The sequence below is a fragment of the Anolis sagrei genome, chromosome 6, assembly GCF_037176765.1.
Source record: "Anolis sagrei isolate rAnoSag1 chromosome 6, rAnoSag1.mat, whole genome shotgun sequence".
Taxonomy (NCBI): domain Eukaryota; kingdom Metazoa; phylum Chordata; class Lepidosauria; order Squamata; family Dactyloidae; genus Anolis; species Anolis sagrei.
The window spans coordinates 97938163-97962581 of NC_090026.1; the positions used below are offsets into that span (position 1 = coordinate 97938163).

Here is a 24419-nt window from a genome sequence, read left to right on the forward strand (position 1 = left end):
CTTTCATAATTGTATGCCCATCATGTCTGTGCCACAGGTTAACCACAGACAACACCCAAAACCAAATGTGAACGGCCTCAAATACTAAATATGAAAATCTAAATAAATAACTCAGCAGAAGTGACATAAGAAAAATTTCTTATGCTGAACAATAGAGCTTGAAAATCATTCATTATATGGGACAACAAATGCATTTAAGAAAATGATAAATGATAGGCAAAGAACACACACTTTGTGAAATGCTTTATTTTAAATATTAGTGTGTAAGATGTGCTAAAATATAGTCACATGCAGTGAAAATCAATAATCAACACAAATGTTGACATTCATTCTGGTATTATCAGAATTATGGTGTGTTTTTATTTTTTAAATGCTCTTTATTATAGAAGAGCTTTTTATTAATACATGATGAGGGTGTTTCTTTGGGTTTTTAGAAAAATATTATTTCTCCCAATGCCTATTTATTCATCTCATCTTCAAAGAAGCAGTTTTCATTGTTTTATTTTCTTTGTACACTGTATACCAAAGTATGGTGATCGGCATCTACACACATCTGGAGCAACACATTTGCCTCCATGGTGACAAGGCAGCGTACACAATGCTGAAAAGGGAAAAAAATCAATTATAATATACAGTTCCATATTATATACACACAGAAACTGAAGACCACAATTAGACCAGAGCAAGAGTATGAAAACAATGCCAGTGAAAAACAGTCTTCAGATCTGACACACATCTCTACAAGGTATTGGAGTTATCATTTGTGCAAATTGATTAGAATTTTAAAATACAATAGTCCCTCCACATTCATGGGGATAGAAGTAAAGGATCCCCACAAAAATGGAAAGACCACAAATACAAATATTGCCTTTTTAAAAAACAGACATAACACTTCTCTAGGCATATCTGATTCCTCCAGTGTAATTTTATGGTCAACTTCCACCAGACAATGACCACACAGTAGCACCGGATGAAAGATTAGTACTAACACTCTCTCAGGGTCCACCCAGTCATAGGTAGTGTGGCAGCAACAGAAGTGGCAGCAAATACAGCAATTGTGAAGTATCAAAATGGCAAATGTACAACTCTCCAAGGCCAATTAATTAGATGACTATCCCACTGTTGTCATTTCAAGTCAGCATTACAAGAGCATGTAGCTTATATTACAGATGTTAAACTCTGTCCTAAGAACTTAGTCAGTACCATGGTCCTTACGGTTCTTCTCATTTCATGTCATTCCTCCATATGGATTTATTGGCCACAAAAGACAGCTCTGAGATCTCCATTTCAGAATCATGGCATTGGGTTGCTGTGAGTTTTGGGGGGACTGTATGGCCATGTTCCAGCAGCATTCTCTCCAAACATTTGGAAGCCGCGTATAGTATTCAGCCAGGCAAATGTGGCTCTATCAGGGATATCCCTGATAGTTGTCACTTATGTCTTAACTGAAAGAGACTAAAAGCTGCTGTTAGATTATTCTCTTACCCACTTGCATCTCTTTGTATTTAACCCTCATTACTTAGTCTGGTGGCCCAGCCACTTGACTCCTATCATCTCTTTGTGGGTTGCGACCAACCATTTATAGACCACTACATTAAGAGGCTCGCCTGTCTTTTATGTTGGACACAACAGTGAAGGCGGAGGTGATTTTCCTTTTCTTTTTAAGCCCCGATGAAAGAAAAAAAGAGAACATAGGAAGAGTGTGACCTTGTAAAGTGAAGACCATTGATTCATCTTAGGCCTGTACTTTCCATTCTGACTACTGGCAAATTGCTAAGATTTCAGGAAAGGGTATTTCCATCTAAACCTGGAAATTCCTAACATCCCAATGTATCTGATCTGAAGACTAGTCAGGGCCAGTCCTGCTCAGCTTCTAAAATCAGGTGAGATCAGTTGTGGTCAGAGTGTAAGAGCAGTGTAATTGCTTGTGAAATCCACGAGGTCACTATAGTTTTCAATGTCGTTTTCAATGTCGTTTTCAATGACATAATTTTCCCCACTGACACCAGAATCTATCTGGCTGATGATGGACATGTATCCTTTAAAATCTAAAATTAGGTGTAAATTTAATATAGTATGATAAACAGTAAGACCACCATATCCATAGCGGATACATTTCTAACTGGATTGTGGTTATGAGAAATCATGGATATGATCAAACTCTATTAAATTAGCTTATTTTCAGTTCCAGAATACCATAGAATTGCACTGGAGCATCTAGAGATTCCTATTGTGATATCCCCTCTAAGAATTTGTTAGCATTACTCTATAGTAACTCCTAGGTGAAACATACAATAGAATCGTCTGGATGACTGAGCAAATTCCTGCAGATGACATTTCCCCCAGAAATGGGCAAGAGAAACCACAGATATTACAAGAGTCTTCTTTTATATCACCATTAGAATATAGGGCAATAAATGGATAGCACAATCTTCTTGCTACAGTAACTTACAAAAATAATGCATCAGTCACACTATGGTACATTTCAGCTGAGTTTGCTCAAAGTGTCGAGAAAGCAGTCTAACTTATGATTGCTTTTACTTTACTTTCCTTCTTTTGAGCAGATTTTTGGACTCAAAATAATCTCCTGGTCAGCATGACCAATAGCAAAGCAACAAGAATTCTGAAAATTCTAGTCCAAAAAGTAAATTTCCTAAACTTTATTACAAAGTGAAAGGAAACTACAGCAGTCAGCAATTATCATTAATATCATTAATAACTACCTACATTTACTACATACACATGGAAACAGTTGATAATTCACACAGGTATTTCAAAAAAATGGACTCGATTTGAAATCGCAATGTCTCTGCAATTGTGAACTGCCAGTGAATGAAACTCTTATCATTTGAAATGGTTCAGCATAGAGTTTCAAATTATTTCTGTTAGATGCCTCTCCCAGACATTCAAAAAGACTGAGAATCCACAACATAAGGCCTAAGGAGATATTTTCCATTTTCAGATTTATCCATATTTACTCGAGTCTAATGCACCATCGGATCTAATGCAAACCTCAATTTTCAAAACCCCAAAACCAAAAAAAAAGTATTTGCTGGCGAATGTAATGCACAGTGGTAAAAAGTACACTTTTTATAATTTGGACAAAAAAGGTTCAAATTACAGTGGCTACATGCGTATAATTCTTTTTTAAAAACAAAAGTGTTGGAACATCAAAGTTTTTAGCAATTGAAAAGAAAACTTTGGGGGACATCTATGTTATATAGAATGGATCCACTTTAACTTTAATAGGAGCTCCAAGCACTCCTGAAGTAACTTCTCCTTTTGCTTTAGATCAGCTCTAAAATTACCAAATTATGCAAATCTAATGCACACCCTAATTATGGGAAGGTAATTTAGCCAATAAAGGTGAGTAAATATGTTATTTTAAAGATTCTATCTGGCTCAAAATGGTTAGTAAAACTTGATAACTCATTAAACCATTTGTAACTTTTTGTGTAATTCTAACATGTTGCCATCCTGAAATATACTACTTTGAAATTAGGTCCATCATCATGAAACACCCTGCATATATGTATATATTCATACATATGTGAGAGGTTATACACATAAGTATAGAGCAGAACAAATAAAAATGTAGGCTTTTCTTTGTAACTGGCAAAAAAACCTTTGTTATTCCATCTTCTCCTTCTTAGCTTAATGTTTTGCCAAAAGAAAAGAACACAAGATGATTTGAAAAAATTGTTCTTGTTAAGCATTTTCTAGGTCCTCCAAAGCTGACCAGAGAGTCATGCTGTAGGACCAAGTAATGCTAAAGAACTATTATCTCTAGGAAATTTCTAGGTCCTCTGCATGACTTTATGGTCAATTTCCACTGGAAGTCATTCATTTCAATAGAATTCGCTATTATCAGTGTTTTCATGTTGCCATAGTATGTCCACAAACATATCCCTTGTAGATATGGGGGTTGCATTGCATGGGAAAATGAGGTTGGCTGATAAATGGAAGGTGTCAATATCTGGACTCCTGGTGACATTATATGGGTAAGGTGTATCGATTGCGCAATAAAAGGATTGTCTGGCAGCAATGATGAGTTCCCTGGCTCTGCTACAAAAGAAGAGTGACTCACCTAAATGACATGCTCCACCAACCCACCCAGTTGCACAGCTGCAGATTCCAGGAGCTACACAAACACCTCCATTACGGCATCCCTGGGGACAAACCGCTGCACCAAAAGAAAAAGGAACAAGATATTCTCATTAACGCCTCTCTATTAAGAAAAAATAGCCAACCACACTTTGAGACTATATATTGGGGAAAAGGCTACACTTCACATTTTATCACTTTACTAGTTTTCCTGAAAAAATGATACATCCCTCATCCAAAATGCTTGGGACCAGAAGTATTTTGGATTCCTCACCGCCCGGATTTCAGTATACCTGTTTTTCTTGGTTCTGACACTCAACCATAAACATGAAATTCATTTGTTTCTTATATACCTTATACACATATTGTGAAAGCAGTGTCATATATTGTTAATACTTTTGTGCATGAAACAAAGTTTGTGTAAACTGAACTATCAGAAAGGAAAAGTGTCATTATTTCTGCTCCTATATGGACAATCTTGGAGTACAGTCAACCATCCACATTTGTGGATTTGATCATTCATGAATGTAATTATTCTCAGATGTGATTATGAATGGATTTTATTGAAATGTTTTATCTTGGAATCTCGAGGTCCTCCAGTTTGACTATAGTCAATTTCTGCCATAAGCTGGAGGACCTAGATATTCTTACAGAAAACACCTTTCTTGCTTTTTTGGGTATAAAACTATAATGCAGTAGATAGTGTTGGATTTCGAAGAAGAGGGTCTGGATTCAAAGCCCCATTCAGTCATGAAGCTGACTGGCTGCTCCTGTACAAATGATTTAGCTGGCAGTCCAAATGAGCCCCACAAGCAAGAGGTTTGCCATTCCTGCCCAAGAAGACATGAGGTTTCCAAAGAGTTTTTACCTTCTTGGCATCGTGATCCTGCCCAACCTGAAATACAAAGACACTTGGCCACTCCACTGATAGCGATGCACTCCCCACCATTTTGGCATCCTCCTTCGCAACTTACTGAATCAGGAAACAATACAGAGAAAACAGGTCAAAAGCTGGACTTTAGCAAAATGTTTAATTCCAAATAACATTTCTCCTTGAAGCTGCAGCAACAAAAAATTACTCTTCATTCATTTTTATTATATACAAAGATGTTCCTGTTCCAGCTTTCTACCCCAGGATGACTAATTCTACATGGGGTTGCCTTTGAAGACGGCCCGGAAGCTCCAACTGGTCCAACGTGCGGCAGCCATGACACTAACAGGAGCGGGACGTAGGGAGCATACAACCCCCCTGCTGTACCAGCTCCACTGGCTGCCGATCTGCTACCGGGCTCAATTCAAGGTGCTGGCATTGGCCTATAAAGCCCTAAACGGTTCCAGCCCAAAATACCTAACTGCCCGCCTCTCGGCCTATGAGCCCTTGAGGACTTTGAGATCTTCCGGGGAGGCCCTGCTCTCGATTCCACCTGCCTCACAGGCACGGCTGGTGGGGACGAGAGATAGGGCCTTCTCGGTGGCGGCTCCTCGGCTGTGGAACACCCTTCCCGTGGACATCAGGCTAGCCCCCTCCCTGCTAATATTCCGCAGGAAGCTAAAGACCTGGCTATTTAAGAAGGCATTTGATCAATAGTGCAATGACTGGCAATTGACCATAGGAATGGAACACCGGAAATGAGATCGGATTGTGGCTTGACGATGAGACGATTCGGAATGTAGTAATAAATTTGTTAAGATGTTTTTATGATTATGATGAATTGTACACTGTTTTGCACTCTGCTCTGTAGATTGCACTTGTTTTTTGTCATGTTGTACACCGCAATGAGTCGCCCTTGGGGGCTGAGAATTGCGGTATATAAGCGCAGTAAATAAATAAATAAATAAATAAATTCATAGAGAGTCACAGCTGATCTGTAAACAATTCCCCAGACACAAAAACTAAGCAGATAAATATATATTGTTCTCATCCTTTCCCCCTGAAGCCTTAGAGTTAAAAAATGATAAACAGGAAAGGGTTCTTGCATCTTTAAAATCTGTGTAGAAGAGGAGTTTCAGCAGGTATTCCTTGTCTTGATTTTTTTTTATGGGGCTCCTGGCTCTGAGCTAATCCGGGGCCCATCCAGACAGGCTCAAAATGGTCCTCCTTGTACCTTTGTGTTTTTTTTGGGGGGGGGGGGATCTGGGGTACTTCAGGGTGGCTGGCAAGTACAATTTTTCACCCCAGGAAAAGCCCGGGTTTTTGGAGGGCAGTGGGGACTCAAACCCGCTCCAAAGAAGATTTTTAAAATCCACTTTGACATGGGTTTTATTCCTGTCTGGAAGTGCCCTCAATCTCAAAGGAAAGCAAAGGTAACCCCCCTGAAGAAATATTTCCAAGAAATACCCATAATAGGGTTTCCTTAGGGTAAGCGTAAGCCAGAAACAACAGTGGCATTTGATAGATTCACAGATCTATTGAAAGCGAATGCCGAGAGTAAAATGTAGAAAAATCCACAGGCTATGACTAGCACTTTATAATGTACTTTGCTCTACCTTAACATCCCCCTCCCCCAATAATTTACAAGTTGCCTAAGATAAGCTTACCTTTATGACAATATCTTCCTCCATAGCCTTGCTGACATCGACATTTTCCAGGTCTTAGACACTTCCCACCATTTTTACATTTTGGATAACAAGTTGCTATAAATAATGAAAAACAAAGGACAAGGAAAATAGGATGAGATCTTCTGGGATGGGGTAGAGTCAATTGCAAACAATCCTCTTGCTTTGAAATGCTTACCAGTGAATTCATACAGCTGCCTGTTCTCAATAAGCTGACTTGCTATTCATATCATTCATGAAGTATACTCAATAATGGCAAATATAATCAGCTAATTTGGTTTGTGAAATAGAGATAGAATTTTCTTATCGCATAAACACAGGGCATGAAGTGGCTGGGAAAAAAAGCTTATCAATCGATAACAACTAGCACCGCTGATTATATTCACCAGCTGTGACTCTCTCAGATTTTAACACCAAAAGATGATTTCAAATGCTCTTTGGAAGGAAGCAGAGACAGGATGTCACTGAGCCAAATATATAGCATCTGTTGGATAAAGTCTGGTCATTCAGTTGCAAATCCAAAAATAGATTTCCTAGAATACTTACAAGGGCAAATTTAATAGGAGAAAAAGCCCCATTCAAATTAAAATCAATATGTATTTTTCTTAACACTTAGTATCTTAACCATTCTGCCAGAAACAGTGATTTTATAATTTGGGTAATACTGGTCATTTGAAACTTTCATTTCTGGAATGTTTTTAATTATGAAACATTTTTTTAAATGGTAGAGATTCTACATTGTGACCTATTTTTTCTTAACTCTGTGAATATGTATACAGGCAGTCCCCGAGTTACAAACATCTGACTTACAAACAACTCATAGTTAAGAACGGAGGGTGAGACAACAAGATGTGAGAGAAATCCACCACTCAGAAGGGAAATTCACTCCTGAAAGAGTTATCAAGGGGAAAAGGTGTCTCCACTGAAGCTTTCTACCAATCCTTGTTTCCATAAGAAGCCATTTTTTTTCAAAATCCAGCTATCACAGGGACAGAAAGTGGGGTGAAATCTTCTGAACAAAGGCACAGATAGCAAGACAAACACCAGAGGTGTGTTATCTAAAGCTATTGCTAGCCAAATGCTATGCTATCCAAAGCACTATCTATCTATCTATCTATCTATCTATCTATTTATCTATGGCTGGAGTTACACTTAAAAATGTATTTGTTTCAACTTACATACAAATTCAACTTAAGAGCAATCTTACAGAACCTGTACTGAACATAACATGGGACTGCCTGTACAGTTAGATCTCCCTATCTGCAGGGAATACACAGTTATCCAAAATTACAGACAGGCCTGTAGCGAGTGGGGGGGGGGGGGGGGAGGTTAGGGGTTCAACCCCCCCCCCCCCCCGAAATGTTTTGGATTTTTTTTTTAAAAAAAATGGTTTACTCATGAATTTTAACTGGTTAACCAAATCCTTATGCTAAGTCTATGAGAAGCAAAAAATTAAGAGTCCCTCCAGAACTTCAAGCACTATCTCAAGCAAATATTGACAATTTATTCACACTGTCATTTCTTGCAGCAATAGCCAATGTAGTGAAGCAACCAAGTTGGGGGTGTGTGTGTTGAATGCTCTCATTAAGGAGGCCAGACTTGGTGGAGGTGGTTGAGAGGGGCAGAGCTGCAGGCTATGGAAGGCTCCTCTGCCCCCTGCTCTGCTCTTTGCGGGGATTGTGGCACAGCTGGCTGAGTGTCAGCTGCATTAAGATCACTCTGACCAAAAGGTCATGAGTTCAAAGCCAACCCGGGTTGGAGTGGGTTTCCAACCAATTGTGTGTAGCCTGTTGTCGACCTTTACAACCGGAAAGACAGTTGCATCTGTCAAGTAGGAAAATAAGGTACCACCTTAAAGTGTGGGGAGGCTAAATTAACTGATTTATGAGGCCATAAAGAAGACTCCGGCAAAGCATTCCAGCTGGGAAGCGTGCGGGGAATGCGGAAGTGCTTCATCAGTGTCGCAGATGGACGATGAAAGCGACAGCTCCCCTGGCGGCCAGAAAAAGTTAAATAGCCTCTGTCTATGTCTGTATATGTTGTATGTCAAAATTGGCATTGAATGTTTGCCATATATGTGCCCACTGTAATCTGGCCTGAGTCCCCTGCGGGGTGAGAAGGGCGGAATATAAAAGCTGTAAATAAATAAATAAAATAAATAGGAGGCAGGTTTCAACACCCCCCCCCCCCCGCGTGAAATTTTCACCCCCCCCCCCAATTTCAACCCCTCCTGAAATTTTTTTCTGGCTACGACCCTGGTTACAGATATGACCCAATGTCATTAAATTAGCTGACTTCTGATTCTAGTATACTATAGAGTTGCCCTGGGGGACATAGAGATTCCTAAAAAGTTATCCTCTCTAAGAATTTGCTAGGTCCTCTAATATCATTTTATATTAACTTCCAGGAGAAACAGAATTACACAAAGTACCTAGCAAATTCTTAGAGATTTTCTCCTGGACACAAGGAAGTGATAATCTTACTGTATTGTAGAAACAAAATTAAATTCTGCTAAATGAATATTGCAAATGCATATCAGGATACTGGCAAGAGTTTTCCAATAGACTTTGGGCACTTCTCATGTTTAGTGAGCACTTATCATGCACATTTGACACTTGCGTTGTGCATTGACTATTCCTGGCACATTTCCGCACTTCCTAGCCAGTATCCAGATGTGCATTGAGAATACCTCAATATGCTTCAGGGGCCCACTGCACATTGCAGCCATGGCAAATCATTCACTCCACTACTTAGCATTGCACGAGGGATGCCCTTACATCATAACACTGCAGCAGCTCCCAGGTGACTATGGACATTGCAAAACTATTCAGTTCTACCACCTGCCCACATAATCCCATTTACCAAGATGTATGTCACCTCCTTGATTCCTGCCATTTTTTTCTTATTTCTGATTTAAAACTTGCAAAACAGCATGTTTTATTCATTGTAAACCAGTGTTTCTCAAGCTGGGGGTCGAAACCCCTGGGGGGTTGTGAGGGGGATTTCAGAGAGGTCACCAAAAACCATCAGAAAACACATATTTCTAATGATTTTAGGCACCCCTTTGGCAGAGAAGGCTGAAGATCTCTCGCCTGTTCTTCTCTTCCTTTTTGAAAACAGAAGGTGAATCTTCCCTCCAAAAGTCCTCCTCCTGATCTCTGGATGTAGGTGAACTAACACTCCAAAACTCAAGGTCAATGCCCACCAAACCCTTCCAGTATGAAGTTTAACTTACTTACTTACTTACTTACTTACTTACTTACTTAGGCAATCCATTGTAGCTCAAGGATGCTGGTCCTCCAAGAGCAGTGTCTTGGCGGTGGGTCCTTGGTGGCTGTGGAGCCCTATTTTTGATCCGCATGTTCTCCCGCAGTGAGGACATTGGTTTCCAGGTGGAAGGTGGCCCCGGTCAGGGTTGGCTTGATGCGCCTTCCTCTTGGCATGTTTCACCCTTTTGTCCTCCATTCGTGCCTCTTCGAATTCTGCAGCATTGTTGGTCACAGCTGACCTCCAGTCAGAGCACTCAAGGGCCAAGGCTTCCCAGTTTTTGGTGTCTATGCCACAGTTTTAAAGGTTGGCTTTAAAACCATCTTTAAATGTTTTTTCTTGTCTGCCAACACTACGTTTCCCGTTCTTGAATTGGGAGTATAATAACTGCTTTGGGAGGTGGTGATTGGGTATTCAGATAACATGGCCAGTCCAGCAGAATTGATGGTATAGGAGCGTTGTTTCAGTGCTGGTGGTCTTTGCTTCTTCCAGCATGCTGACATTTGTCTTTCTGTCTTTCCGAGAGATTTGCAGGATTTTTCAAAGGCAACATGGATGGAATCGTTCCAGGATTTTCATGTGACGTCTGTAGACAGTCCCTGTTTTGCAGGCGTATAGCATGCCAAGCAGTTTAATATTCACCCATTAACACCCATGTCATGGCTCTATGTGATGGGATCAAGGGGGTTGTTGTTTTACAAGATCTTTAGGCTCCTTTGCCAAAGAGTTCTGATGCCTCACAAACTACAACTTCCAGGATTCCAGAGCAGCCAGCCATGGCTGTGAAAGTGGTGTCAAGCTGAATAAAGTTGATAGTGTCGCTGCATCATCAGTCATGTGAGAACAATATATATGACCAGATAATAACCACATGGCCAGTATTTTGCAGAAAGCATTGGTTGGTTTAGGTTTATTATATTTATTACAGCAAACCTAAAGAAAGTAGGAAGGAGAGCCAAGGTGGTATAGTGGTTAGAGCCGTGTGCCTTTAAGTCATTTCCAACTTATGATGATCCTGTCATGGGGTTTTCTTGGCAAGATTTGCCCAGAGGGGATTGCCTTTGCTTTCCTCTGAGACTAAGAGAGTGTGACGTGCCAAAGATTACCCAGTGGGATTCAAATCCTGGTCTCCAAAGTTTCCTACCTCATCACACTAGAGATTAGATCCACTGCCTCCTGCAGAATTCTGGAGTTTGTAGTTTAGGGAGGAGCCTTTAACAGCCTCACTAAACTACAAATCCCAGAATTCTGCAGGAGACAGAAACCATATTTAAAGTGGATTCATTCTCTCAGGTTAAAAAAAGCCATTTTAAAATTAACATTTTCATGGCAGTCTTGTGCCCATGACCCCAGCCAATGTAGGGGAGGTTGACTATTGAGGTATAAATGTATTAAATCATAGAGTCATACAATCATGGGCCATCCAATCCAACCCCCTGCCAAGAAGCAGGAAAATCAGATTCAAAATACCCCTTACAGATGGCCATCCAGCCTCTGCGTAAAAGCCTCCAAACAAGGAGCCTTGACCACACTCTGAGGCAGAGAGTTCCACTGCTGAACAGCTCTCAGTTAGGAAGTTCTTCCTAATGTTCAGGTGGAATCTCCTTTCCTGTAATTTGAAGCCATTGTTCCTGTAGTTTGAAGCCAGGGCAGTAGAAAACAAGCCTGCTCCCTCCTCCCTATGACTTTTCCTCACATATTTATACATGGTGATCATGTCTCCTCTCAGCCTTCTCTTCTTCAGGCTAAACAAGCCCAGCTCTTCAAGCTGCTCCTCATAGGGCTTGTTCTCCAGACACTTGATCATTTTAGCCGCCTTCCTGTGGATATATTTCAGCTTGTCAACATTTCATTGAACAGTCGAACTTCTAAAAAGTTAAACTTGTGTATACAGAAACCTTTCAAAAACAGGTTTCAGTTTTTGATAATTTTAAAAAGCTCATAAGTGGTAGCATAGATAAAATAGAGAATATTGGAAGTCTTATGCCTCTGTGCCAAGTGTTTATGAACAGCACTTGTTCCATGGGAATCATTTCATTTTGCTTTTCCTCCGTCTGTCCTTCCTGATCATTGTTCAAATAAGTCTTGTTCATATCAGAGTTTCTGAGGAATGGTTGCTCTCCGTGTGACAAGAATGTTTGCCATTTTTTTTCCTGCCGCACTCTTCTTGTTAAATAACTATTCCCTTCTGCTATTTCAAAGATTTCATTGATGTGTTCAGAGAGTAGAACCATCACTACACGTTGTAGAATGCTGAGAATAAATCTCCGACAATCTCTCAAATCTCAGTATAGTCCCTAGCAAATTCCAGAAGAAAATCTCCTAGTGTTGTATTGAACACAGCAGATAGCAAACACATAGAAATCAGGATTGACTCATGAAAGATTTATGAGCCAAGAGCCTGCTAAATTGGTCAGATAATATGTTTGCATGAAATCATCGCAACCGCAGTACTCCAAAAATGTGCAATTTTCCAGCTATTTATTTTGCCTGTTACGGAGGGAGTTCTTTTAGCTGTCATTCACAAAGAATTCTGTGGAATCCACGAGGAAGACTGCCTTCTCAGCAAGTTTTAACCGAAAGCCCATGTTTAATGAGGATGAAAACCAAGAAGAAAAAAAATGCTGGTCGGCATAGGAAAGCTATGTGCAAAGAAATTTGACAGAGAAGGTAGAAGCTGATTTATCTTTGGGAAGAAGTTGCTAGTGCAGAGAAAACGATAAAATAAATAAATAATCTGTTTTCAGGCATGAACCATTTTCACTGGAGATGGTTCCACAAGGCTTCCAATCATAAAATATCCCAATATATTAAGCTGCAGGTTGGATGTAGATTCATAGCTCATTGCCAGAGTAGTTGTTTATAACTAGGCTGTCTGAAAACTTGGGAAATTCCATATATTGTATTACTGACTGTAGTGGTTGGTTAACAATAATAAATGCAAATAAGAAGGAACCTAGGGGCCGGGACCCCAGGGGGGGGGGGTCGTGAGGGGGGTGTCAGAGGGGTTGTTAAAGACCATAAGAAAATGTAGTATTTTCTGTTAGTTATGGGTGTTCTGTGTTCGGAGGTGGCCCTAGGTAATTCTCAATGGTAAGCAAACAGTATTTTGCCCCCCACCCCCCACCCCAACCAATCACTAATATGTATTTTCTGTTTGTCATGGGAGTTCTGTGTGTCATATTTGGTTCAATTCCATCATTGGTGGAGTTCAGTTCTTTGATTGTAGGTGAACTATACATCCCAGTAACTACAACTTGCATATGTCAAGGTCTATTTTCCCCCAAGAGCATCTCAAGAGCACCCCTGGGCAAAATCAACTATACTGCAAATGCTTACTTTGCGTAATGGGTTGAGCCGTCCCTGTCTGTGTTGGAAGTTTGGTTTAATTCTATCCTTGGTGGGGTTCAGAATCCTCTTTGATTGTAGGTGAACTATAAATCCCAGCAATTACAACTCCCAAATGTAAAGTTCTATTTTCCCCAAACTCCACCAGTGTTCATATTGACTATACATGCCAAGTTTGGTCCAGAACCATCACTGTTTGAGTCCACAGTGCTCTCTGGATGTGGGTGAACTACAACTCCAAAACTCAAGGTCAATGCCCACCAAACACTTCCAGTATTTTCTGTTGGTCAAGTTCTGTGTGTCAAGTTTGGTTCAATTCCATCATTGGTGGAGTTCAGAATGCTCTCTGATTGTAGGTTAACTATAAATCCCAGTAACTATAACTCCCAAATGACAAAATCAATCCCCCCCCCCCAAAAAAAACCCCACCAGTATTCAAATTTGGGCATGTCGGGTACTTGTGCCAAATTTGATCCAGTGAATGAAAATACATCCTGCATATCAGATATTTGCATTACGATTCATAACAGGAGCAAAATGACAGTGATTATGTAGCATCAAAAATAATTTTATGGTTGGGGGTCACCACAAGATGAGGAATTGTTTTCAGGGGTTGCAGCATTAGGAAGTTTGAGGACCACTGCATTAAATCATAATCACCTTGGTTAAAAGACAACAGTTAAATTCCAGAACAGTTTTACAACCTAGGAAATGCCTAGAAAGAGAATATCTTGTCAGATTTGGGTAAATGAAACAACATATACTGGTCTCATGGATATGGGAGTCGTACTGTATTTTCCAAAATGCTTCAATTCTGCATGGCATTAATTGAGTAGGTGTACTCCTGGCTACTGACAATATTTGGCTAACCCAAAGCAGAACAAAGGTTTACAGTACTAATGCTGTGACCCCTTAATACAATTCCTGATGTTGTAGTGACCCCCAACCATAAAATTGTTTTCATGGTTACTTCATAACTGTAATTTTGCTACTGTTATGAATCATCAGGTGAATATCTGATATGCAAGATGTCTCTTCATTCACAGGACCAAATTTGGCACAAATACCCAATTTGCCCAAATTTGAATACTGGTGGGGTTGATTTTGTCATTTGGGAGTTGTAATTGCTTGGATTTATAGTTAACCTACAATCTAAGAGCATTCTGAACTCCATCAACGATAGAATTGAACCAAACTTGGCATACAGAACTCCCATGACAGAACAGAAAATACTGGGTTTGGTGGGCATTGGCCTTGAGTGTGGGAGTTGTAGTTCAGCTACATCCAGCGAGAACTGTGGACTCAAACAATGATGGATCTGGACCAAACTTGGCATGAATACTCAATATTTCGAAATGTGAACACTGGTGGAATTTGGGGAAAATAGAACTTGACATTTAGGAGTTGTAATTGCTGGGATTTATAGTTCACCTACAATCTAAGAGCATTCTGAACTCCATCAACGATAGAACTGAACCAAACTTGGACACAGAACTCCCATGACCAAAACAAAATACTGGAAGGATTTGGTGGGCATTGACCTTGAGTTTGGGAGTTGTAGTTCAGCTACATCCAGCGAGAACTGTGGACTCAAACAATGATGGATCTGGACCAAACTTGGTGCAAATACTCATATGCCCAAATGTGAACACTGGTGGAGTTTGGGGAAAATAGACCTTGACATTTTGGAGCTGTAGTTGCTGGGATTTATAGTACACCTACAATCAAAGAGCAGTCTGAGTCACAGCAATGACAGAATTGAGCCAAATTTCCCACAGAGAACCCCCATGACCAACAGAAAATACTCTGTTTTCCGATGGTCTTTGGTGACCCCTATGACACCCCCTTACGACCCCTCCCTGTGGTCCCAATCCCCAGGCTGCGAAACGCTGGTGTAGATCATGCACAGGCAAACTTTGGCCCTCCAGGTGTTTTGGACTTCAACTCCCACAATTCCTGTTAGGAATTGTGGGAGTAGAAGTCCAAAACACCTGGAGGGCCAATGTTTACCCATGCCTGGTGTAGATGAACCCTTGGTCTCCAAGAATTACTTCCAAGAGAATCCATAAACCATCCTAAAACATCCTCAACTTGAACAAGTTACTTTATATATATATATATATATATATATATATATATATATAACAATTTTTATAAGTTCTAAAAGTGTTGATCAGCAACAACAAAGGTTATGTTCCTAAAGTTCTGCCCTGCCACGTTGACTTCCAGCTCTGGAAACATTCCTAACTTGGAAAAGTTCCCTCTCCTCCCTCCTCTCTTTCTCCCCCCCCCCCCCCCCAATCTGTCCCCAAAGTCCCAAACTGGGGGCTTCTAAAAGTATTGATCCCAAAGGGATGAAAAGGAAAGCCATGTCCCCAAAGGGCTGCCTTCCTTCTCCCTCCTCCTCCTCCACCTCTTTTCCCCGAGTAATGCACGCACCGTACTGGCAGCGCTCTCCTTGGTAGCCTTTGGGGCAGAAGCAGGTGCCGTTGCGGATGCAGAGCCCGTTGTGCTGGCAAGGCGGATGGCAAAGGGCCTCCGGGTCGAAGACGAAAGGCACGGCCAGACCCCGGGAGACCTTGGAAGAAGGCAGCAGCGCCTCCCCGGCCCAAAAGGGAGCCCAGGCGGCCAAGGAAAGGAGCAGCCAGGCGCCCAGAAGGAACCCCATGCCCTGCGACGCCTGAGTGGGTTTCCCCTTTCAACTCCTTTGCATCAGCTTCTTCTCCTTCTTCAGCTTCTTTTCCCCTGCTCTCCTCTCTTTTCGCCTCCCTCCTGCCTTCATCCTTTGGCTTTCCCCTCCCTTTCCCTCTCTTCTTCCTGTTTTTCTACTTTTTACCTTCTCTTTTGGCTCTGCTTTCCTTATAGTTTTTTTTCTTGTCAGGAGTGACTTAAGAAACTGCAAGTCGCATCTGGTGTGAGAGAATTGGGCATCTGCAAGGACGTTCCCCAGGAGATGCCTGGATGCTTGGTGTCTCACCATCCTGGTGGGAGGCTTTGCTCATGTCCCTGCATGGGGAGCTGGAGCCAGAGGCGGCCCTAGGTAATTTTCAATGGTAAGCAAACAGTATTTTGCCCCCCCCCCCCCCAACCAATCACTGATATATATTTTCTGTTCGTCATGGAAGTTCTGTATGCCATATTTGGCTCAATTCCATCATTGGTGGAATTCAGAATGTTCTTTGATTTTAGGTGAACTATACATCCCAGTAACTACAACTTGCATATGTCATGGTCTATTTCCCCCCAAGATCGCCTCAAGAGCACCCCTGGGCAAAATCAACTATACTGCAAATGCTTACTTTGCATAATGGTTGAGCCACCCCTGGCTGGAGCTGACAGAGGGAGCTCAACTCACTCTCCCAGGATTCAAACTGCTGATCTATCAGTCAGCAGTCTTGTCAGCACAGTTTTAACCCATTGTGCAACCTGGGGCAGCCCTTGTGTAGTTCACTCTCCATGACGATGGGTAGATGTGGGATGAATGTCAAAAGAGCTGCACTTTTACTGGCACTTTAACACTAATATATTAATATTATATAGTTTTGTTGTTGTTTTTTTTTTGTTGTGTCAGGAGCAACTTGAGAAACTGCAAGTCACTTCTGGTGTGAGAGAATTGGCTGTCTGCAAAGGCGGCCGGATGCTTTGATGTTTTTACCATCCTTGTGGGAGGCTTCTCTCATGTCCCTGTATGAGGAGCTGGAGCTGATAGAGGGAGCACACCCGCCTCTCCCCGGATTCGAACCTGCAACCTGTGGGTCTTCAGTCCTGCCGGCACAGGGGTTTAACGCACTGCGCCACCAGGGGCTCCTATATTATATATAGTATTAATATATTACTGATGTTGAGCTATGCTAATAATATAATATATTGTTTACACATATAATATTGATATATACAAATATAATATTAATATAATATATTGTATACACATATAATATTGACTGAAAGGTCACAGGTTCGATTCCGGGGAGCGGCATGAGCTTCCACTGTCAGCCCCAGCTGTCAGCCCCAGCTGTCAGCCCCAGCAGTTCTGCCAACCTAGCAGTTCAAAAACATGCAAATGTGAGTAGATCAATAGGTACCGCTCCAGCGGGAAGGTAATGGCATTCCATGCAGTCATGCTGGCCACATGACCTTGAAAATGTCTACAAACAATGCCTGTTCTTTGGCTTAGAAATGGAGATGGGCACCACACCCCAGAGTCGGACACGACTGGACTTAATGTCAGGGGAAAAGCTTTACCTATAATATTGATAATAATATTATAATTTAATACAATATTATAATATAATATAATAATAGTATAATTATTATTATATAATATAATAATGTGCATTATCTGATTTGATAATTCTGGATTATATGGCAGTGTAGACTCATATAATCCAGTTCAAAGAAGGTAATGTGCATTATCTGCTTTGATAGTTCTCGATTATATAGCAATGTAAAAAGGGCCTGAGAGACTATTATATTGAAATACAGTCATTAAATGAAGACAAATGCAAGATTACTTTTACTATATTATTGAATTTAAAGTATTATTGCTTCTATTATTTATTTATTTATTTATTTATTTATTTATTTATTTATTTATTTATATTCTGCCTTTCTCCACCCCAAAGGGAACTCAAGGTGGCTTACAGATATGCAAAGATTAAATGCCTTAACTACAGTATACAATTAAAATACATTAAAATTAAAATTAAAAATAAAAATTAAATGCATTAAAACATTATAAAACATTACTATCACTATAAACCATGCAATCCGCAATCATAGTTTGTTGACAGTTGATTGAGATTTCCACCTGCTTCAGTTCCTGTTAATTGAAGCTGGGGTTACACTACCATATAAAGTGGTGACAAACTGCATTAATTCTGCAGTGCAGATTCACCACCATGGGGAGGGGAGGGTGCTATGGAAACGCCCCATTATCTCAGGGTGCATCAATCTACATTGGAGACTTAATGCAGTTTGACAATACCTCAACCCACCCTGTTTGTCTGCCTTCAAGTCACTGCATGAAAAAAACAGTTCCAGTCAACCCTTCATATCTGCAGATTGCGTATCAGTAGATTCAACCATCTGTGGTTTGTATTGTCGAAGGCTTTCATGGCTGGAATCACTGGGTTGTTGTAGGTTTTTTGGGCTATATGGCCATGTTCTAGAAGCATTCTCTCCTGAAGTTTTGCCTGCATTTATGGAAAGCATCCTCAGAGGTTGTGAGGACCTCACAACCTCTGAGGATGCTTGCCATAGATGCAGGTGAAATGTCAGGAGAGAATGCTTCTAGAACATGGCCATATAGCCCAAAAAACCTACAACAACCCATCTGTGGTTTGAAATATTAAAAAAAATCCAAAAGGAAAGCCTTAGCTTGGCCACTTTATATGGGAAGGGATACTATTTTATAAGCTTTTGTATATAACGGGACTTGAGCAGCTACAGATTTTGGTATACATGGTGAATCCATGGGTGGAACTGCAGTGTTAACTGTACACCATCCAATGCTATGAAACCATGGGAATTGTAGTGCTGGTAGTGCCTCACCAAACTACAAATCCCAGGGTTCCATAGCATTGAGCCATGGCAGTTAAAGTGGCATCAAACAATCGCAGGAGCAAGGGTTCAATGTTTTGCAGGAGTAACACTGAGTTTTTAATTCTGCTTGCAGATGTGATTCTCAGAGGACAAGTTCACTCATCAAATGACAATTTGGCCTTCAATCTCAGTTGCTAACACAATAACCAAAACCAAATGGTAATGCACAAAACAGGAATTATTATTTTTTCTCCTCCAAATAAATCTATTGGCAGAATAAGCTCTGTTTTTTGTCAAGGAAAACATATGTTTTGCTAATTGGAAAGTTAGTATTTGACTTGGATAGATTAAGTTGAACATTTGTTCTACTGAGTTTTAACATCTGTGGCTTTCAGGAATTAAAACTTTCTTTAAAATATCTTCCAGTCAATACATTTCATTTTTCCCTCCTTCAATTTGAAACTGAAGCAACATGCTTTCTTCAATTCTTCAGCTCCATCTATACTGAAATATAATGCATTTTGAAACTGCATTATATTGTTAAGGAAGACTAGACATGACCAAACTTCGGCCCTCTAAGTGTTTTGGACTTCAACTCCCACAATTCCTAACAGCCGGTAAGCTGTTAAGAATTGTGGGAGTTGGAGTTCAAAACACCTGGAGGGCCAAAGTTTGCCCTTTTCTGTTAGTTTTACGAAGGTGGAGCTTAAGGAGACCCCTCCTGGTTTGGATCAATAAGTTTGCCTGCCCTTTTTTGCATGGAGAAAGAGAGCCGTCTTTCGTTTAGGGTTATTACCACCAAGGAATCTTGGAAGCAAGACATGTCTGTAGTTGTTCCCAGTGAGATCCAGGCTCTGACAAGCCATTTCAAGCCAATAACTAACTAACTAATCTGGGAACTCATCCAGCTATACTGGCCTACTTCTGGTCATTGACAGGCTGTGAAATTTCCAGTGCTTTCAGCGAGGTGTCAGACCACAATAGGAGAGACCTGTCAGGTAGAGACCTCTACCTCTCTACCTGACCACCTTGGGCATTGGCCAAGGTGTCATCCAATCATCCAAGACCAGTAACTTTAAGAACAATCACTTATCTTCAAGCCTTGTTGTGGAGAAATCAAGATAGGCCCAATACCAATTAATAAATGGTTTTTTTTTTTTAAGCAATAGCGTGGACATTGATTCTGTCGGGTTCCTTGTTCAAACAGGAAGGCAAACCAGCATCCTCCAAGCTGATAGAAAGGCGGGATACATTAACGCAGTTTGGGTGTGACAGTACAAAGCATATAAACACAAAGATAGAATTAAACCGAAGACTATCAAAAATACAATTAAAACTTACCAGAATACATAGCTAGGTACAATTATAATTGCATTATCTTGCCTTTTCTCTCCAGAATTGGGAGTCAAAGTGATAGAAAGATAGATAGATAGATAGATAGATAGATAGATAGATAGATAGATAGATAGAGGTGTCTTCACTGGCTATATTGGATGGGGGATTGTAGCAATTGCAGTATATAAAAAACAGGAACTTTTCTAAGCTCTCTTTCTCCAACATTTCCAGATCTTCGGATTGGAACTGGGAGGACTGTGTTCATCTTCCTATGAAATCTTCAAAAATACCATATTTCATCGTTCTAAGACACATATTTATTTATTTACAGTATTTATATACTGCTTTTCTCACCCCGGGGGGGGGGGGGGGGGGATGGACTTAAAGTGGTTTAGACAGAAATAATGGCAAAATTCAATGCCTTACAAACGTAAACCAAATTACAAATCAACACCATATAACAAAGCATAAAATCAATAGGACAATTCACTATAAAATAAGAAAAAAGGTACATTTAAAATATGAAATATGAGAATTAAAACACCTAATAAAACATTAAAATCACATGATCCAAGTAGCTAGACCGGGCATTCCAATGTCGATTGTACATAATCTGTATTAGCTTCTTGTACTGCGTTACTTTACTAATCAAAAGTTTGGTTCCATAACCATGTCTTTGATCTCTTTCTGAAGGCCAGGAGGGAGGGCGCTGATCTAATCTCACTTGGGAGAGAGAGTTCCAGAGCCGAGGAGCCACCACTGAGAAGGCCCTGTCTCTTGTCCCCACCAACTGCACTTGTGAAGCAGGTGGGACCAAGAGCAGGGCCTCCTCAGAAGATCTTAACCTCCTTGATGGTTCATAGAGGGAGATACGTTCTGTCAGGTAAGCTAACATACTAATTCAGTACCACCAACAGAAAAAAGTGTGTGTGTGTATTTATATCTGTGATTCTAAGATGCACCCCTTTTTTCAAGATGTTTATATGGGGGGAAATGCATCTTAGAATAGATGAAATACAGTCTTAGGGATGACACCAGTTTTTTTTCTGTGTGGTATGATTAACCACAACTCGTTGAACAGCTTAATATAAACATGATATTCTCTCTTGGCACACAAGGCATTTACATATGTATTATTCATGCATAGGGATAGATTTTAATATGAGAAGGGATGACATGTTGGCAGCACTCCATAACACCCTAGAAGACGATATCCAGAGGTCCAGGTTAATTAACAAGCTTTTTTTTTCATCTGGGCTTCCTTTGAGGGTCTTAAAAGGATTAATATGAAAGAAAGAGAAAACCCCTAGCATGAAATATAGTAACTGTCCCTTCAAAAAAAACTAATTAGATGCAAGGGTGAATCAAATAAGCTTCTCCAGCTGTCTCATTGAACTAAATACATTTGTTTAAACATTATCCCCAATATTAGGGATTAGGTGTAGTGAGTATCTTTGTGCGCCTAAATTCATCTAAGGGTTTATCAGTCTTGTAATCTGCATTTTTAAAGAGATGTAAGTTACACAGTTGGTGTTTCGCTGGAAACAAAAGTGTTTGCAATCTCTGTTTTTTCCTTTCCAATTTATATTATTAAGAAGAACAAAATCATTGTGATCATCCACTTTCTAATAGTGAACGATATTGCTTTCCATAATACTAAGGAAACTAAATCAGAGGTATTAAATATCAAAGCAAGCTGATTAATAAATAGTTTATTCTACATGGATGATTTGAAACTGTTTGAAAAATCACCAGCAGAAATCCAATCCTTATTAATTACTGTAGGAATATTTCATTGAGATATTTCAGCGGTATTGGGGAAATGGTAAATATGCTATACTACCAACAGACAGAGGTAAAATTACTAAGTCAGAAGATATGACACTCCTAACTGGACATAAAAAGCCTAAATCAGGATTTAGAAATTACAATTGTATGGAAGTACAGTGGCCTCTCACATATCCAATCTTCACTCATCCAACGTTCTGTATTATCCAATGCAGTCTACCTCCCACTCAGATCCACAGCTGCTTCAATACATCGCAGTGTTTTTGTACTAAATTCATAAATGCAGCAATTACTACATAACATTACCATGTATTGAAATGCTTTTTCTGTTGATTTATGGTAAAACATGATGTTTTGGTGTTTAATTTGTAAAATTGTAACATAACTTGACATTTAATAGGCTTTTCCTTAATTCCTCCTCATTATCCAACATTTTCACTTATCCAATGTTCTGCTGGCTTGTTTATGTTGGATAAGCGAGACTCTACTGTATTGCAAGCTGGGAAAAGTCAACATAAAAGAGTAATACAAAATACCAATAACAAGTTTATAAAAACAGTACACAAAGTTTTAAAATGACAACTTAGAATTAGAAATATAATCCAGGCCATAAATTCCTATGTCTGACATAGTGCTGAATTATCAATTAAACTCATGCAGAACTAGATACATTAAATGAAAAAAAAAACCTGACAAAAATATGGCAAACCATGCTTTACACTTTCATTGTGATAGTGATCAGATGTAGTTTCCAAATGACACTGTCAGCAGCAATCCGGGCTCATTGCACCAGGTAAGTGATGGGACTGTGGCATGATCAGGGACTATTGACAGGTTTCCCTGTCAATAACAGAGGACAGATTTGTCATGGGGAGGTGGCATTGAGTCAATAACCACAGCCAAAGACAGTCCTGTGTTAATGTGTTGTTGAAGGCTTTCATGGCCGGAATCACTGGGTTGCTGTGAATTATTTGGGCTGTATGACCATGTTCCAGAAGCATTCTCTCCTGATGTTTTGCCCACATCTATGGCAGGCATCCTCAGAGGTTGTGAGGTCTGTTGGAAACTAGGCAAGTGAGGTTTATATAGCTGTGGAATATTCAAAGTGGGAGAAAGAACCTCTGTCTGCTTGAGGCAAGTGTGAATGTTGCATTTGGCCATCTGGATTAGCACTGAATGGCCTTGCACATTCAAAGCCCGGCTGGTTGCTGCCTGGGGATCCTTTGTTGGGAGGTGTTAGCTGGCTCTGATTTACTCTTGTCCTCTTGTCTGGAATTCCTCTTTTTTAAGTGTTGCTATTTACTTACTTACTTATTTACTTATTTATTTAATGGCTTTAAAGCTACAAGGCCATTCAATGCTAACCAAGGTGGCCAATTGCAGCATTCACACTTGCCTCAAGCAGACAAGAGTTCTTTCTCTCACCCTAGACATTCCACAGATATAAAAACCTCACTGGCCTGGTTTCCAACAGACCTCACAATCTCTGAGCATGCCTGCCATAGATGTGGGTGAAATGTCAGGAGAGAGTGCTTCTTGAACGTGGTCGAACAACTCGGAAAACTCACAGTAATCCAGTTCTGTTTTTCACCTTTGTGTAATAAAGTCCAATTGAAGTTAGGAGAAGGGGAGAAAATCTAAGGGGGAGATGGAATTGGGACATTTTAATAACAGTGAGGGGAAAGTTTGACAATTTAGGGGCTCTCCCAGCTAAATTGGGATAGCTGAGTGGGCATATATAGGCATGAAGGAAGTTTTTTTATTTATCGTATCAGAAGTGAACTGAGGGTACAGTTGTAATATATTTATTAAAAAAACACAAAGTTTTAAAAAACTTGGCATTATACTAAATGCCTTTTGACCAGTAACTAGCCACTTGGAGTGCTTCTGGTGTTGCTTTAAGAAGGGCCTCCACTGTGCATGTGGCAGGGCTCAGACTGCATTATAATAGTTGGTCTGTGGTTTGCTCTTCTCCACACTCATGTCATGGACTCCACTTTGTGGCCCCATTTCTTAAGGTTAGCTCTGCATTTCGTGGTGCCAGAGCACAATATATTTAGCACCTTCCAGGTTACTCAGTCTTCTGTGTGCCCAGGGGTGACTCTCTTTTGGTATCAGCTATGGTTTGAGGTTCTGGGTTTTAGCCTGCCACTTTTGGACTCTCACTTGCTGAGGTGTTCCTGCGAGTATCTCTGTAGATCTTAGAAAACTATTTCTTGATTTAAGGCATTGGCATGCTGGCTTATATCTGAAGGAAGTAATGCCATGGCAAATACACAAATGCATGCAATCTATTTTTTCTCTAAGTAAAATTACATGGCCTGACTAGATGTCAGTTTTTGTCCTTTAAAGATCTTTGGGAAGTGCTAAAATTATTCTCTTAACTGCGCCGTAACAGCTTGACAACAGATTACACACACAGTCAGAATTCCATCATTTCACCCAAATTCCACTTACTTGATACAGGTCACAATCTTAAA

The 24419-nt window shown here is 40.2% G+C and overlaps 1 protein-coding gene across 1 annotated transcript; it reads right to left on the reverse strand.

Moving 5' to 3' along the window:
• Positions 1–269: 269 nt before the first annotated feature.
• On the reverse strand, positions 270–16025 carry LOC132779769 (von Willebrand factor D and EGF domain-containing protein-like). The gene is made up of 5 exons (XM_060783439.2): positions 15715–16025; positions 6643–6738; positions 4973–5077; positions 4088–4183; positions 270–601 (listed from the first exon to the last, which is right to left on the reverse strand). The coding sequence occupies exons 1-5, from the start codon at positions 15941–15943 to the stop codon at positions 492–494; spliced, it is 636 nt and encodes a 211-aa protein (XP_060639422.1). The 5' UTR covers positions 15944–16025; the 3' UTR covers positions 270–491.
• Between the last annotated feature and the right edge of the window lie 8394 nt (positions 16026–24419).

Bases quoted from the DNA above. Each gene is read 5' to 3' on its own strand.
- LOC132779769 (XM_060783439.2), bottom strand. From the start codon at position 15,943: ATGGGGTTCCTTCTGGGCGCCTGGCTGCTCCTTTCCTTGGCCGCCTGG. The intron at 6,739-15,714 runs GTGCGTGCATTA...CATTATTTATAG, and splicing joins AGGAGAGCGCTGCCAGTACG to CAACTTGTTATCCAAAATGT. The intron at 4,184-4,972 runs GTAAAAACTCTT...CTTTTGGTGCAG, and splicing joins AGGATCACGATGCCAAGAAG to CGGTTTGTCCCCAGGGATGC.